The sequence below is a fragment of the Podarcis muralis genome, chromosome 12 (assembly GCF_964188315.1).
Source record: "Podarcis muralis chromosome 12, rPodMur119.hap1.1, whole genome shotgun sequence".
In the NCBI taxonomy this organism is placed as follows: domain Eukaryota; kingdom Metazoa; phylum Chordata; class Lepidosauria; order Squamata; family Lacertidae; genus Podarcis; species Podarcis muralis.
Window position 1 is genome coordinate 15,823,725 of NC_135666.1, and position 17,327 is coordinate 15,841,051.

At 45.4% G+C, this 17,327-nt stretch overlaps 1 protein-coding gene across 3 annotated transcripts in view; it reads right to left on the reverse strand.

Moving 5' to 3' along the window:
• ADARB2 (adenosine deaminase RNA specific B2 (inactive)) overlaps positions 1-17,327 on the reverse strand; it is a 362,541-nt gene that overhangs the window by 115,152 nt on the left and 230,062 nt on the right. For 2 of the 3 annotated variants that reach the window (XM_028750756.2, XM_028750754.2), the window contains one exon: positions 1,583-1,669. The exons of the other annotated variant lie outside the window; for it this stretch is intronic. In XM_028750756.2, coding sequence (XP_028606589.1) covers positions 1,583-1,669 — 87 coding nt within the window. The remainder of the gene's footprint in view (positions 1-1,582; positions 1,670-17,327) is intronic. 3 annotated transcript variants of the gene reach the window in all.

Consider the following 17,327-nt stretch of genomic DNA (forward strand, 5'->3'; position numbering starts at 1 on the left):
TGGGTGACACCTGGCTTGAGAGCAGTACATGTGAAAAGGATCTAGGAGTCTTGGTTGACCACAAACTTGACATGAGCCAACAGTGTGACGCGGCAGCTAAAAAAGCCAATGCAATTCTGGGCTGCATCAATAGGAGTATAGCATCTAGATCAAGGGAAGTAATAGTGCCACTGTATTCTGCTCTGGTCAGACCTCACCTGGAGTACTGTGTCCAGTTCTGGGCACCACAGTTCAAGAAGTACACTGACAAACTGGAACGTGCCCAAAGGAGGGCAACCAAAATGGTCAAAGGCCTGGAAACGATGCCTTATGAGGAACGGCTAATGGAGCTGGGCATGTTTAGCCTGGAGAAGAGGAGGTTAAGGGGTGATATGATAGCCATGTTCAAATATATAAAAGGATGTCACATAGAGGAGGGAGAAAGGTTGTTTTCTGCTGCTCCAGAGAAGCGGACACGGAGCAATGGATCCAAACTACAAGAAAGAAGATTCCACCTAAACATTAGGAAGAACTTCCTGACAGTAAGAGCTGTTCGACAGTGGAATTTGCTGCCAAGGAGTGTGGTGGAGTCTCCTTCTTTGGAGGTCTTTAAGCAGAGGCTTGACAGCCATATGTCAGGAGTGCTCTGATGGTGTTTCCTGCTTGGCAGGGGGTTGGACTCGATGGCCCTTGTGGTCTATTCCAACTCTATGATTCTATGATTCTAAGACCGGCTCCATCAGGGACCTCCTACCTCTGAACTCTGCCAGCTGGCATTAGAAGAACAATTGTTTAAGAATGGGCGCCTGACTTGGATTTCTTCCTCTTCCCTCCCTTTCCCTTGTGTGCCATGTTTTCTTAGATAGTAAGCCTTCGGGCTGGGACTGTAATTGACTGCATGTAAGCCACTCCAGGAGTCTTTATGGCAGGGGAAAAAAACCACGGGTACAAATGCTCTAAATAATAATCATTACACACAGAGAGAGATAAGCACACACAAAATATAAATATAATACAATTTATAAAACAAACATAATACTGTATATAATATATACACTTCCCATGAGTATAAATTTATGCATACCCATCATCCTCAATAATTTCTAACTTTATCATGAATAGCCTCTTATGATAAAATGTTTCATGATAACCATAAGAAGAATCTTTTAGGTATTATCTATCGCCAGATATAGAGGTATCAATTCTTATTCATCTGTTTACTGAAAGGTGTCAGATTCCCAGTTGCAAAGCTTTCTGTAAACAAGCACTATGTGATGAATCCAAAAGACAACATGCCAGGATGCCATAGGTCAGAACCCAATAGGGAAAGAGGATGAAGAACCACAATCCCTTGTTATTGGGTGCCCCATGCAACCAGGGATACACGAGGACCACACAATACCAGGACAATGTCACTTTGATATTCTCTGTCCTGATTTTCTCCTTGGCTGAAATGGTAGTTTGGATGGGCTCTTAGATGACACACATTACCCAAAATGCGTTTTGTTTTTTAAAAATCTGTACTCAGCCACATACACATATGATACAGAACTTCCTATTGGCTCTACTATTCACCTCAATATGAAGAAGAGAAACTGCTTACTTAAATTGTCTTCGTCTTCCATATTTGCTGCACCAGGACTTAAATACTTGAAGGGTGCGATGAAAGTTGACAAAATGCTTACTTTTTCTGTAACGAGAGGAGGGGGGGGGGGAGAGTACATACGTGTGAAATGTGTGTCAACCTAGTTCCAACATGCTGTGCTCTGATCCCTTGCTGCTCTTGTCCACCCCCCTTTCCCCTTTCTACCTTGACCTCCCAAACCATAGATCACTTGCACTGCTGTCTTCACCAAATGCTACGTTTGGATGGTAAGCTCTTAAGAGGCCAGGAACCCTTCATTTTCTGCTTAAGCGTAACTGGGGGCTGGGCTCCCGCTAACATCACTTGCCACTCTCCACTGCCATAAAACTTTCTAACCTCCCCAGCTTAGACCTTCCCGTTCGCTACCTCATTGCTGTCATTGCAGCCAAGTAGGAAGAAGAATCTGCCCAGCAGAAGGAACAATGTGAGAAGGGGGCCAAAAGCAGTGGCTTGGGGATCTTCTGCCACCTTACTCAGGTTGACTTTTCATCTTAACTGGTTGCAGCAGCAGCAGCAGCAACAACAGCAGCAGACTACCAGGCTAGCTAGCCAATGTTTTTGGCTGTCTTCCTCTTCCCCATGCTCCTCCTGGGCTAACTTATCATTCTAATCAATGGTGGCGGCAGAAGATCTTCAAGCTGGCCAGGGAGGAGGAAGGTGAAGGGTAATGTTGCTGACCAGCCTGAGGATCTGGATTCCAGGGTCAAAGGCTCTGGGGCTGGCAGGGAGGGGAACCAGTTGAACAGGTGGTCTGCTGCAGCCTGTTCTAGCTGTTCTTCTGCAAGCAACAGACCCACCCACCACATTGTAGTTCACAGTGCCAACTGTGAACAAGCAAACTGCGGCATGACAACAATCTTACATTTTTATTATATGTATAATTTGAAGTGCCATTGGTACTGTAAAGAATAACTGCCCGTGGCTAGACACCGTGGGACTTCTGCATTTCTCCAAGTGTAAACTTCTCTTTTGATTTTTCTCTGTTTTAGACAGGACCTTTATATGTGCAGAGCTCCCCAGATGAAACCTGTTAGGATTTGCTGTTGGATCAATCAGCTCACCTCTGTGTCCCTTTATAGATTGCTTCCACCACCTTATGCCCCAATTCCTTCCTTCCACTGGGTGGATGCTAATAATCCCATTAGCACAAGACCCTAGTGCAGCATACTCTGCATGTTAAGAATTACCCATATTTGTACTTCAATAGAAAGTGCTTGCTTGAGACTGTAGGAGTCTTCATTCATATATTAGTTTAAGCAATGCAGTAATCCTTTTCCATGGAGAGAACAAAGCTGAAGGAAAGTCTCCCTAGCATGCAGCAAGGCGTTATGCCCATGCACCTTACAAAGTCAGCAGCTCAGTTCTGTCGTAATGCCAAGCCATGCTTGGCACTAAGAGAACAAGCCTGGAAAGAGCCTCGGGCTTTTGTCTGACTCCCTTCTTCTCCCATGTGCACCAAAATCCCTTCCTTTCTTAGCTCTGTTGAAAAAGCCATGCAATGTGGAGAGAGCGTGGCTGGGATCATGGAGTCCTGATTCCCCTGTTGCATTGCCATTGGAGGTTGAAAGTCTGCAACAGGCTCCCTTTATGGTTTTAAACCATGGTTATCCAGGGTTCCAAGTTGCATGGGGTTGAGCTAGTATTTCCCTGCTCTCCCCACATGCAGTTATCACCATGTGACGGCTGTAACACTTGAATAGAGCCCATGTTTGCAGCCAAGTATCATTTGTAAAGAAAGAAAAACTTCCTCTGTGCCTCTGTTTAGATGTAATGGTAGGCCATGGTTTGGTGCTATACAGCCTGGAAGGAGCCTAAAGCTCACACATTATTCCGTCCTCTGCTCATGCTCTACAACAGGCTTCCTCAACTTTGACCCTCCAGATGTTTTGAGACTACAATTCCCATCATCCCTGACCACTGGTCCTGCTAGCTAGGGATCATGGGAGTTGTAGGCCAAAAACATAGAGGAAGCCTGTTCTAGAATTACTTTCCCTGCCCTGACACTTGCTGGAGGAAAACCATAGTTTTGTCATCACACTGAAGTGGTAAAACCATGTTTGTGCTTTCCATGAAAACCAGAACTGTGAATCAGGGTAGTTCAAGAAACAAAATAAGTGAGGACACTCTATAGCCTTACGGCACCCCCACCCCCTGACCACATTCACTGAAGTGGGAGCTAGACCATGTCTGCTAGCCCAGCTCTCACCTTTGCATGTGCAACAGACCCCCTATGTGATTGGGGTTCCTGGCCTTATGTATGCATAGAAGTCCCTTTCAGAACTTCTACTAAACTGGCATAGGTTGGGGTTGGGAGCTAGTGAGTGGGGTCCCACTCCTAATGCCTGGGCAAGGAAATATCTGCCTAGGCCTGCTTTTTGTGGGTCATTCTCTGCCCCACATTGCCCTCGACTAGGGATGGGGAAGAAATTCAACTCAGTTCGCGTTCATAGGCAAACCTATTCAATTCACACTTTCCCAAAACCATATATGAAGTGAAGCATAGTGAAAACACAGTAACACATCGAAATTTGCACGGCTCTAAATTTCACCGTGTAGTTCTCCAGCCAAGAAATGCACTTCCAGTGGTAAATTGTGCACAGAGATGCATATATTAGCAAAAAATTGCACATAATATGTATAGTAGGAGGAAATTTGCACTAAATCCTGCTGAATTTTCATGAGGAACTTTTTTTAAAAAATCCACAATTTGATGTGGAAATGTGGAAAACTGAACTTAAAAAGTGAAACGAGAACCAGAGAGAACGTGAGAGATTCACTTATCCCTAACCTTCCCCACCCCCCCTTGTGATCTTGCTCCACTTGGAATTACACCTTGTTCCTTTGACTATCCTCTAAATTGACTGATAAGGAAGGTCAGGCCAACAGCCAAGCAGCTAACCCCGTGCCCAGTGCCCAGTCTTTAAAAATGGAGAACGCAGTCAGAATGCTAACTGCGATGGAATCAGACATCCAGTGAAACTGAACAAAGTTGAAGAACTTTGCACCTATGCAACCCTCCCCCTCCCCCTTGCCCCCATCAGATTACGTGCTGAGGCATCACAACCTCCCTTAAATCCTCACAGCTGCTGCTTGCAACGCCTCCATCTCTACTTTTGAAACAGCCGTGAGATCGAAACCAGAAGATTAATTTTTGTCTCATGTAAAAAAATGTACTCCCAGTTTAGGCAAGGCTGCGGCTAGGTCAATAAAAGACGACAAAAGTGATTGTTTAGTATTTGATCCCAACGGTTTACAAATGGAAGATTCACTGCATCTGGGAGAAGTGGGCGAATGAAAATATTTGCGGAAGATTTGTGGAGGGAGGGTGCCTTTGAGCGAGGGATCTGAGGGAAGAAAAATTGCCCTGTGGACTCAGTGCAGACAAATTATGGGCTCTGTGGAGAACAACGAGAGAGAGGAGGAAAGATCAAGGGTGGAAAAAATGAGAAATGGAGAGAGCCAAAATGGACAGATCTGTCAATTCCTCATAAGGGCCAGAATAAAAATATATCTTGGTTCAGTGAGTGTATATATTTGCTGTGTCTGTGTTCATCAAAAGTCAGGCCCCTTAATCCATTTCATACAGTAACATGTTCATGAGCCACAAAGGAGAAGCACCCATTTCCATTCACACACCATGCAGTTTAACCTGACGATGGCAGTTTCCAGGCATTCTTGCTTGTAATAAAATCCAGTCTCTTAAGCACATCGCAACGAAGCTTAAACAGCCCTTTCTGCAATATTTATGTTCCTTTTTGTGCTTCATTACTGTCGCAAACAGCTTCCCATGCTCAGAAAGAGTAGCAGAAGAGCCAAGCTCTTGACCTTTCTGTTCCTGACAGTGACGTTTATCTTGCTTGCTGGATAATTTCCTTCATTTATCCCCCATTTCCTCTATTCTGCCCAAGCTCCTCCTTTCATCTACTCCTCCAGCTATGTTTGGTATTTCCTATAATTCTGCCCCCCTAGACTTCTTCCTCTCTGGCTCATGTGCTCATGTAACTAATTTAATTTTCCCATGTGGCGGAGAGGGAGTACAGATGATGTCTCCACATGTTGGAAATAACAGAGATTTTGATGGGACTTCAAGGGCCATGTAGTCCAACTGGCTACAATGCAGGAATCATAGCTAAATCACATGTGGTTGGTTGTTAGGCCTCACAGGCTAGCTTTGCCCCTGCTGCTGGTAGATCTTGACAGCCTCCAAGGCTCACATATTAGGGCTGCCTGGACATAGCAATGCTCCTGCACAGAGCTCCTGCATTTGAGAGGAGGATCGTAGGGATGATGGGAGTTGTAGTCCAAAACATCTGGAAGGCAGCAGCTTAGCAATATTGTTAATTGACCCCTGATTCGAGGAAATCAATGGAAATTTCATCATTTTCTTGCCCAAATCCTCATAAATCCTCATGTGGCATGCTCTTTGTTGCATGGACGTTAATGAGGACTATTAATAATTGTGTTTTAAAACGTTTTCTGACTATGTAGCAAGGATTAGACAGATGGTCACTGGTCGCTTGCCACATCAGCATTAATGATGTTTTACTGAATTGCTTCCATTATCATTTTATTCTAATTGATTCCTCTAAGCTACTTTGCACATTGGTGATTTTTTTTTTTTTAAAGTGGGATTGTTTTAAACAAGGGTATCGGTGGGGGGAGGGGAGACATCCTACCATTTTGCAAATCTTGCAGGATTCCAGGTTACTGAATGAGGAGCCTTATCTCTCAGCCATCCTGCTTTTCTACATATCCAAAGTGGCTAAGAACCTGCTTTAAAAACCTGTCGTTCAATACACAATAGACTTACAGAATAGCAAACTCACCAATGGCAGCAGTGGAACCGTTAAAAGTTGGACAAGAACAGTCACATGCTGCTGCAACAGATGGGTGATGAGCACTCATCTGTAGGCAAGAATAGGAGGATCCTACCAGAATCTCCCTAGGAAGGATATTGCAGTTTTGGTAGCACAACAGAAAAGGCTTTGCCAGAAACAGCTGGGGGGGGGGGCTGTGGTCTCAACCTCCCAACTGTAGCATCACTCCTGTTTACTTGGGGTTATGCAGGGCAGCAGCGAGGTCCAGGGATGACGACGACAACAACAACAACAACAACACCACAGTGGATGCTCGGGTTGAGAACGTGATCCGTGCGGGAAGCATATGCACAACCCACAGAGTTCACAACCCACAGTGCCGCATCTGTGCACGTGCGGGTTGTGATTCAGCACTTCTGCACATGCGCAAAGCACGATTTAGTGCTTCTGCACATGCGCTGAAACCCAGAAGTAACCCATTCCGGTACTTCCAAGTTTGGCATGGTGCGCAACCCGAAATTGTGCAACCCGAAGCATCTGTAACCCGAGGTATGACTGTAATAATAATAATAATAATAATAATAATAATAATAATAATAATATATTTATACCCCACCCATCTGGCTGGGTTTCCCCAGCCACTCTGGGCAGCTTCCAACTAAGTATTCAAATACAGTGGTCTGTTAAACATTAAGCGCTTCCCTAAACAGGAACCAGCAAAACCTATTCAGCATTCTTGCCAGCACATCCACACAACCCAGTTCCACCTTTATCCCTTTGGCTGCCCCTGGCTTTGTCTCTTATTCCCACTTGCAAGGCCTCTATCAGCAGTGGGACGTAGTACAGGGGACCCAAAGCCAATCTTAAGGACCGATTCTTAAAGAAGCCGACAATCATTAATTAAAAAGGCTGGCTGATGGTGGGACCTCCGCCCTCTCCCCTTTTAACATTTCTATTGCATAAATTCCTGCACCGATTTAGTCTATAAGCCATGGCTCATCCCCCAAAGTATATTTTTTGAAAGTGCCAAAGTAAAAGGAGGATCCGTGCGTTAAAAGACTTAGGAGAAAACATGTTATTTGTTGACTGCCAATACAGCCCAAGCCAAACCACATCATATGGCGTAATCCTCACTCTCAGAGATGGAGGTGCCCATAAAGTGATAATAACTCAAGGTATTTTATCTCTTCGTGTCCTCCGGCTCAGCGGCAGAAGGGAGGAAAACACTCTTGAAACCAAATTAAATAGTTTTAGATCCAATTTTAGTTGCCCAAACCAGATTTCAGATTGATTTCTGTGGAATCTAATGGAGAGCAACACACACATACTGCCTCACTTACTGAAAATCCATCTCACATGCTTGGGTTTTAGATATATAATACACATACCCCTTATTTTGCTATTTACTGGAAGTAATAAAAACTGAATATTTCACAATGAAACATTCCTCATTTTGTAAATGGTTGTACGTCTTTAAGATGGTTTAGAGTGGATTGTTATGATATGCTGCTAGCAAGAGATGTCTAGTCAAACACCCATTTGCATTCATTTGTGGAAACTGCTGCTAAAACAGATTTTATGTATAAATTCAGCGGGCCACTGAGAGCTCAGCATTGCACATGATATAAAGCAGTATCGTATTTTCAAATCGGGGTAGGGAACTTATAGTCCTCCAGGGGTGGTTGAACTCTGGCTCAGAGGGCCTTTATAATAACTTGAACCTTACCAGAGAAGCCTACTTGTGTTCTAATGAATAGAATCTGTATTGTATTGGCTTTGTCCTGAAAGCAGCATACACGGCTAGCTAAACACCAGATTAACAATGTAATATTGATCTTTTTTGTTGTTGTTCGTGCACTGAAAAGCTGACTTCCATCACAGTTTAAACAGCAGTGCAAGTAAAATATGTCACACACCTTAATGACCTTAAACACAAACTTTTCAAAATACCGAAAGTTTGGCTTGACTGTTTTTTTTTTTTTGCTGGGGTTGGCACTAAGGGAGTAAAAGGCAGAGCCTTTTGAGGAAACAGGAGACCTTCAAATGGCTGAGAGTAAGAAGCAGGAGGTGTGAAGGTCATGGGTGGGGATGTCTTGGGACAGAAGACTGGAAAGAAAACAAGGGAGGAGGGCTCTGAAGGTCAGAGGAAGCAGGAACTTGTGTTGAATCCAGAAGCAGACAGAAGGGTGGATGTTATGGCTGGGCTGTAAACTATCCATACAGATGCTGATGCCATGGCAAACATCAAGTGAAATCTGAGCCTAAGATAGGGTGCAGAACCCGTGGCCCTCCAGATGTTGGACTCCCAAGTCCCATCAGGTCCAGCCAACATGGCCAATAGTTGGGGTTCCCTAGAACTGGCTGCCCAAAACCAAGATGAGTCTCAAGTGAATAGCTTGAGACATCCAGTCCATTGGTCTAGGCAACAGATGACCTACAGGCCATTGAGTTAGTCACTCCTTGCTTATGGGCAATCAAATCCTCTGTGATATACAGCAGAGTTCTTATTGTATGCACGAGGCAGGGACTGTGGTTGTATTGTATGCATGTGGCAGGGACTGCGGTTGTTGCCACAACATTTTGGACCTTCTCACAATCTCCTCACCTGCCTCTGCCCCAGAAATCAAGGGGCTTTGATGGCCTTGGCTAGTCAAAAGTGATATCCTAAGCTCCATCTCTCTGGCGGCTGTTGTTGAGCTTCCCGCTGATTTGTAGGCTGTGCAGCAAGAGCTGACTCATTGCTGTTTGTCTTTTATGTACTGCCTCTGAAAGGTACAGTAAGTGATTAGTGATTAAAGGCTCTCTGTTTAATCCTGTATCTACTACAGACTGGGGGAGGTATGACCTTCTTCTCTTGTACTTTTGCAATAATGCATATTTAACCCTAATCCTCTCCTGGCCTCTGCTTTATGCCATGAGTTGATCTTTTGCTGCTCATTCTACTTCTGGATTCTCTTAAAAGGGCAAAATGTTAAATGGCTTTGCTGGTGCATTCTTAAAAGGAGGTGATTGCGGTGGCATGCTAATCTATTTAAGAGGGGCGAGGGCAGGGCAACAATGGCTTGACTTTACCTGTTAATACTAGAAATGGGCATGTGGGGAAACTGGCCCTTGAGGAGCAGGAGTGATATGGAACTGAATTCAATCTTGTACTGAATTCAATCTTGCTTCTGTACGGATAGCCAGTTCACAGGACTGAGTCTCCCCGCCCCCCGTGGGATCTGAGGGGTGCCAGGTGGGGATTTAGCTCATGTCAAACTACATAAGAACTGGCTATGTCAATCAAGCACATCTCCTTGCACTGATGAGCCAGAGCAGGTCAGGTGATATTCCTTGACACCCACAAAAAGTTTTGCTTGCTGATCTCAGTGCAGGGTTACCCTCCCATGAGCTGGAGCGAACCTCTCAGCAGCATATCAGGAGAGGTGGCAGATCACAGTCACCTGCTGCTTGCCACCTACAAGCCCACTGCCCTATCAACCAGGGCTGGCCCAAGACATTTTGGCCTCTGAGGTGAACCACAAAATGGCTCCTCCTCCTGGCCAGGGAAGAAGGGGTGAGTGAAGACCTACATCAGGAATAAGAGGGGAAATAAAGCTCTAAACTGAGAAGGGGGGGGAGTGCAGTGTCAGCAACAGATCTGCTGCCCCTGTGAATCCTGCCACCTGAGGCGCTTGCCTCACCTTGCCTCATGGGTGGGCCATACTTGCCCATTGTTTAAGCCAGGCATAGGCAAACTCCGGCCCTCCAGATGTTTGGGACTACAATTCACATCATCCCTGACCACTGGTCCTGTTAGCTAGGGATGATGGGAGTTGTAGTCCCAAACATCTGGAGGGCCGGAGTTTGCCTATTCCTGGTTTAAGCCATCCCATCCTACTTATGCCAAAGGGTGTGCCTGGTAGCTGAGGCTGTGGAGCAACAAAGAGAGTGAGAAAAGTTCAGTTTACCGCAGCAAAGCACCTTTGGCACTCCATCATCTGATGTTCTCCAAGTCCATCTGTGCCCCCAGCACCTCACTCTGAGGAAGGATCCACCATCATGATGTAGGATCCCTCCTCCGTGTGAGGCACCATGCAGAGAGACAACCATGGAGAGTGCCTCTGTTGACACTGCTTTGACAGCCTTCTTTGGGAAGGCTGAGATGGTTGCACTGCTGGGGCTTCTGGGGAAAGGGGGGGAACAGACAGTGGCCGTCACCATGGCTGGGGGCTGTTAGAAGGGAGAGTTGGCTGTGGAGGGAGCCAGGCATCTCTCAGCTGCATGGAAGCCACAGGTGAACATTTCCCCATGGCCCACAACTGCATAGAAAGACTTCTGTATGAGCTAGTTACTTGCACTGGGACCACTGTTTAGACTTCTCTTTTTTCTTTATAGGATCAGGGACCCAACACCCTGCTTAGAGTGCTGTAGTAACCCCATCTGGCCATCCACCTTGGTGGCGCTGCAGCAAGCCATCCTCCTTCACCAAGCCACCAAAGTGGCAGGGCAGACCTTTAAGGGACCTGGGTCCAGCTGCTACCGTCCATGGCTCAAGACTGCTATGCCCAACCAAAGGTTAGTTAGGGTGGCAGTGAAGACAGCGACGGGGGGAGGAGAGGCATGCCCTCAACTTCTGAACCCATGCCGAGGAAGCCCTAGCCTTAGTCCTCTGTTGCAGGTATTTTCTTTCTCTTGTTCGTTCAGATGGCTGAAGATTTGTGCCACTCAGCACACCCTGGGAAGAAGGCTGGCACTGAGGGGGAGGAACAACACATGACATGCGACTCCCATCAGTGATAATACTGGGGGTTGTGTCATCTCGGTCCTTTTCCATTATGCTGTCAACATCCCCCTTGAATGTTAACACAGTCCAATCACTTTCTGGAGATGAGTTTTAGCTTATTTTCTGAGCTGCTGGCACTTACGCTGCTTTCTAAACTTTTTTTTTTTATAACAGCTCTTCTCTGAAACACTGTCTGTCAGAGTTAGCCATTGCAAGGCTGGCAACGCTTTGCGGGTGATTTGGGATGGGTGTAAATAAGCGACGATAACCGGATGGCTTGCTTGTGGGCAGTTTTATAAAGAAACCTCACACCATGCAGTAAAACATAATAATAAAAAAGCAACGCTTTTGAAAGATGGGAAATCAGGCTAATCTGATGTTGCTAGCAGCCTCTGGTGATAGACTGAAGTAGACTTATTGCAACCAGAGAGAGCTTGGGATTCCTTTTTTAATTCCCCCCATCTTTCCATTGGAAAGAACAAACCCACACCCACCCACCCACCCACAAAAGGAGGATGCAAAAGTTAGGCACGCAAAAGGAGAAATGATGTTGCTACGTAAAGGAGCTATCCTGTTGCTGAAACTCAAGTTCTGCAGGAATCTCTGTGGTCCAAAGATCATAGAGATGATCTACATGAGAAGGACAAACCAGCTTTGCTGTGCTTCCTGCTGTCCATAGATAAGGACCAAAGAAGAGCCCTGCTGGATCAAAACAAAGCTCCATCCCATCCTCTTCCCCTCATTGGCCAACCAAGTGCCCATCGGATGTCCACAAGCAGGACTTTAAGGTAATAGCCCTCTCCTGCTGTGGCTCCAGGAAGCTAGAACTCAAAAGCATAGAGCTGGATTGCAGAGTAGACTCACTGACATTAATGGACATGACTGAAAGTGCATCAAGACATGGGGAATACTGTGTGTAGTTTTCCTAGTTAAAATGTTAGCGCTTTTGTCCTGTTTTCTAATGTCCCGTTCTCACTGCAGTACCTGTTGGCCTTGGAACTAAAGCTTTTGGACCGATATGCCAGCATGTCACACAAAATTTTGTTAACACCAGTGTGACACAACAATGAACATCATTGAACAATGCCACTAGTCCCTCACCCTTTCCACACACGCCTGTTTATGTTCCCCCATGATTTCTCCACAGAAACAGTGGGAAAGCTACCTCGAATTTTGCCACTTTGCTCCCATGATTTTCCCTGTTAAGAAGGTTGCAAATTGATTTTTTCCTCGAATCAAATAACATGGAAATGAGTGCTAAATACACACTTAATTCTGTTAACTTTATGGAAGTGGCTTTTTACTGCGTGTGAAGGTCCGAATATAATGCGAAAATTAACAATTAGGGAGACATCAGGGAAACTGAATAAACTGCTGTGTGACTGCAACCTAACTTGATCTAGTCTGGGTAGAATTGAGCTGGAAGCAAGCAGGACTCTCTCTGAGTGGTCATGCCTAGAAAACCTTGACTTCTTTTCTATCAGTTGGTGGTGCTTCCAGACAAGGGTTTATTCTGGCACCGTTGGCATTAAACTGGCAGCCCAAATCCCCACACCCTCAATTTAATCTGGATTTTCGCTTCCCACAGAAAACCAGATGTTTGTTTGTTTTCAAAGCTGTTGACAATGTTTATGATATCTGAAGGGCCCATTTGTAATATTAAGCCCCCATCTGGAAAGAGACTAATCCTCCTTAAAGCAGTCAGCGGCCACCCCCACATTTTGGGTGTGAATTCCATATATTAATTGCATGAATAAATGCTCCTTTTTTCTTTTCTTTTTGGTCTGTTTGGAATCTCCTGCCAATCAGCATCACTGTATGACCCTGACTTCTATTATTATTTAAATTTCTATCCTACCCCCCTCCTTCTCCTAAAGGAGCCAAGGATGGCAAACACACAAGAGATAAAAACAATTACAACATCTAAAACCAATTCCGATATAATGGGAGGGAGCTCTGACCCCATTGAACTGCTCAGATCCTAGCAGGAGCATGCTGGGCAGACAGGCCAAGGGAAAGGGGAAATGGAAGAAACAGCATCTAGTTCTGCGTACACACCAACCATTTAAAGCACATTTAAAACACATGGCTCCCCCCATAAAGAATCCCAGGAGCTGCAGTTTGTTAAGGGTTCTGGGAACTGCAGTTTGGTGAGGGGGTACACTACAGCCCCCAAAACCATAGCTGCCAACGTTTCCCTTTTTTAAAGGCAAAACAAAAAAAATTCCTTCCAGTAGCACCTTAAAGACCAACTAAGTTAGTTCTTGGTATGAGCTTTCGTGTGCATACACACTTCTTCAGATACACTGAAACAGAAGTTGCCAGATCCTTCTATATAGTGAGAAGGTGGGGAGGGGTATTACTCAGAAGGGTGGTGGGAATGGGTGATTGGCAGATAGCTGTGATGAGCCTGTTGACGACTCTTAACGACTGCAGTAGGTCTTACAGGAAAAAGCAAGGGGTGAGAAGGTGAAAAATGGCTTTGTCGTGTATAATGAGATAAGAATCCAATGTCTTTGTTCAGACCAGGTCTCTCCATGGTTTTAAGTTTGGTAATGAGTTGCAATTCAGCAGAAATTTTAAAAATTTCCCTTTTTTAAAGGGAAATTCCCTTATTCCGAATAGGATTCCTCACAAGAAAAGGGAAAAGTTGACAGCTATGCCCAAAACTCTTGCAAGGTGCATTCAAAATGTAAAAGGTAAAGGACCCCATGATGGTTAAGTCCAGTCAAAGGCGACGATGGGCTTGCAGCGCTCATCTTGCTTTCAGGCCGAGGGAGCCGGCGTTTGTCCACAGACAGCTTTCCGGGTCATGGGGCCAGCATGACTAAACCGCTTCTGGTGCAATGGAACACTGTGATGGAAGCCAGAGCGCACGGAAACGCCGTTTACCTTCCTATTTATCTACTTGCACTGGTGTGCTTTCGAACTGCTAGGTTGGCAGGAGCTGGGACAGAGCAATGGGAGCTCACCCCGTTGCGCGGATTCGAACCGCCAACCTTCTGATCGGCAAGCCTAAGAGGCTCAGTGGTTTAGACCACAGTGCTGCCTGTGCTTTAAGTGTATGGTGTGAACGCAGCCAAGGAGAACAGGAGACTGCAAAGGTCATGTGGGGGTTGTGGGGCTTAAGAAATGAAGGTTGCGACCTGAGAGGTTGAGAGGTAAGAGGTCAAGTGGAGCAGACCAGATGGAGTCCTGTCTGAGAGGAGAAGGAAATGTGGGGAATTGGACAGGCAGGGAGAAGAATGGCATGCTAGGGGCAGTAAGCTCAGTGGTGGAGCATCTGCCTTACACAAAGAAGGTCTCTGGGTCAATCCCAGGGATCCCCTGCCTGAAACCCTGGAGATCCTTTGCCCATCATGAGGACAGTGGTGAGCTAAATGGACCACCAAGACAGCTTCCTATGTTCCTATGAAGCCACAGGCTGCAGAGGGGAAGAACTTCCCCTCCCCAAAGCCTCCGTCACAGAAGGAAAAGCCGCCAAAAATTGTGCTTGTAAGTTACAGACAAATGCCTGAAAAGGACGATCTGCAATCCAGGAAGGATTAAACAGTTGTTGGAAGGGAGGGAGGAGGCAACTTGCTCTTGGCTTCCCTGATGAAATGCCCATAAAGCCCAATTAGCTTTATAACTTTGCATTAAATTAAATATGTTATTTTACACATGCACTTACAAAAGAGTCCTAAGTATCCAATAACAGTTTCCTTTATTCCCTTGTTAGCAGCTGACACTTTGGCGGTGCTCTGGCGCGCACCAAGTTGATTTAGGGCATTGATTTTCAGCTGGCACACATCCCTTCATCCTCAGACAGAACTGATTAGCTTAGCAGGAAAACAGCACTTACTTTGTATTGTCTTTTGGATTTTGCTCGTCTCCCTTTGGAGGGTGCCTGCAACGGCAGCTGGCGAGAAGAGACCTCCTGATTAAGCGGCCTATTTTCTTTCTAACAGGGGGTGCATACAACCAGAAACCAGCCCTCAGTGAATGGAGAATCAATCAAACACAGTCTCTTCAAGTGCTTCATCTCACAGTGTATCCAAGGATCTCATTGTTGTAATTGTAAGCTACAGTGCTCCAGGCACCACCCTTGAGTGGTCAGGTTCCAGCCTAAAGATGGTTCTTGTACCCTTTTCATTATTTTGGGAGGTGGACATACCCACCCTGGATTTACCTTCTTTAGCAAAGTCCCATCCAGGGTCTTGCTATCATTCCCAGTGTGGTGTAGTGGTTAAGAGCAGTGGACTCGTAATCTGGTGAACCGGGTTCGCTTCCCCGCTCCTCCACATGCAGCTGCTGGGTGACCTTGGGCCAGTCACACTTCTCTGAAGTCTCTCAGCCCCACTCACCTCACAGAGTGTTTGTTGTGGGGGAGGAAGGGAAAGGAGATTGTTAGCCGATTTGAGACTCCTTTGGATAGTGATAAAGCGGGTTATCAAGTCCAAACTCTTCTTCTTCTATAGCCTTTCCTCTCTGCTGATGGCCCCTATGCTTGGTGAACTGGGCTTGACTTCCTATGCCTCTGCCAGGCTACCCATATTTGCTCAGTTCTCAGATATTCACTACTACAGCCAATCAGCATTTACAGGAAACCCACTGGGATTGGCTACTCTACAGAGTTCCCTACTTCCTTACAGGAAGCCCATTGGGATATTCACTTGCAGCAAAGTGGGGCTACCCATAAGCACCAACTGAATTGATGCTGGTGGTGCAAAGGACTTTCCTCTGCAGGTGTGGCTCAAGCTGTGCCCCACCCATATGACCTTCAGGAGATGAGGTAGCTGAGCATCAAGTATGCTGGCCAGATTCGGTTCACCACCCCTGATGTAACGGCAGATATGCAGTGCAGGAGCGCATCATGGAGAGTCAAAAAATGCAGGCAGTTGTGTTGCTTTATAAATACATACCCCCTGCTAAAGCAGCAGTGTACAGCATAATGCCCAGTTCATTGGGATCAAAGCAAAAGCAGCTGGCAGTCATAGAATAGACTTTTATACTGTAGAATAAAATTGAGCACATTGAGCTTTCACAAGAGATCTTAGTCAACTGAAATGCAAACTCTAACTCCCATTAATTTAGGAATGTTAATTTAGCAATTTGTGAATTATTGTCCAAGTGTATACAAAGGGCATTAACCGTATTTTTTTCCATTCTGTTATACAGTGGTACCTCGGGTTAAGAACTTAATTCCTTCTGGAGGTCCGTTCTTAACCTGAAACTGGTCTTAACCTGAGGTACCACTTTAGCTAATGGGGCCTCCCGCTGCCACTGCGCCATCACCACACAATTTCTGTTCTCATCCTGAAGCAAAGTTCTTAACCCGAGGTACTATTTCTGGGTTAGCGGAGTCTGTAACCTGAAGCGTCTGTAACCTGAAGCATCTGTAACCCGAGGTACCACTGTATCTTATTTAAGTAATTAAATAGAAATATTTCAACAAAAGAAGAAAGGAAGAAAAGCAAATCTGGTAAAGAAGTCTTGCCATGTAAAGTGCTAGCATGATGTAGTAACCTCATCAAAGAAAAGGGGGGAAAGTATGCAGTCTATGCTTGATTATTACTGTATTCTCTGACTTTCCTTGGGCTCATCTCAAACTATTGGAAAACACAACAGTCTCCTTTCCACCTCTGTCACTTGCCTAAGTGCAAGGAGGGTCTGTCAAATACCTTAGCAATAAAGCAGATGATGTCATACCTGCTGCTTAAAAAACAGCAACCACCACCTGGAGCAATATTCCCCTATATTCCCTTTCTTGCTATACCATAGCTGCTGCTACCTGCCAGTCAGGGTCAGGACAAAGGAATGTATTTAGAAACATCAGATTTTGGTTCAGTCCATCTCTCGGTGCCATATTTACATATTTACATCATACATAAACATTCATGATTATAGTCCACAAAATGCTTAATGGATAATTCCGGGCATATAAATGACGAGAGCTTCTGCTCAACGCCATAGCTGTAACCGTGTTAATTAATGATACCAACAACATTGCAATGAATTCCTTATCCACAAGCTTCTGGGAATGCAAAAGAAGCAATAAACCTATTGTGTCGTCCATTTAACCTACTTCTTTTTCTTTATGGGTTGCTTCCCCACCTCTTTGCCAAGGGGCAACAGGCAA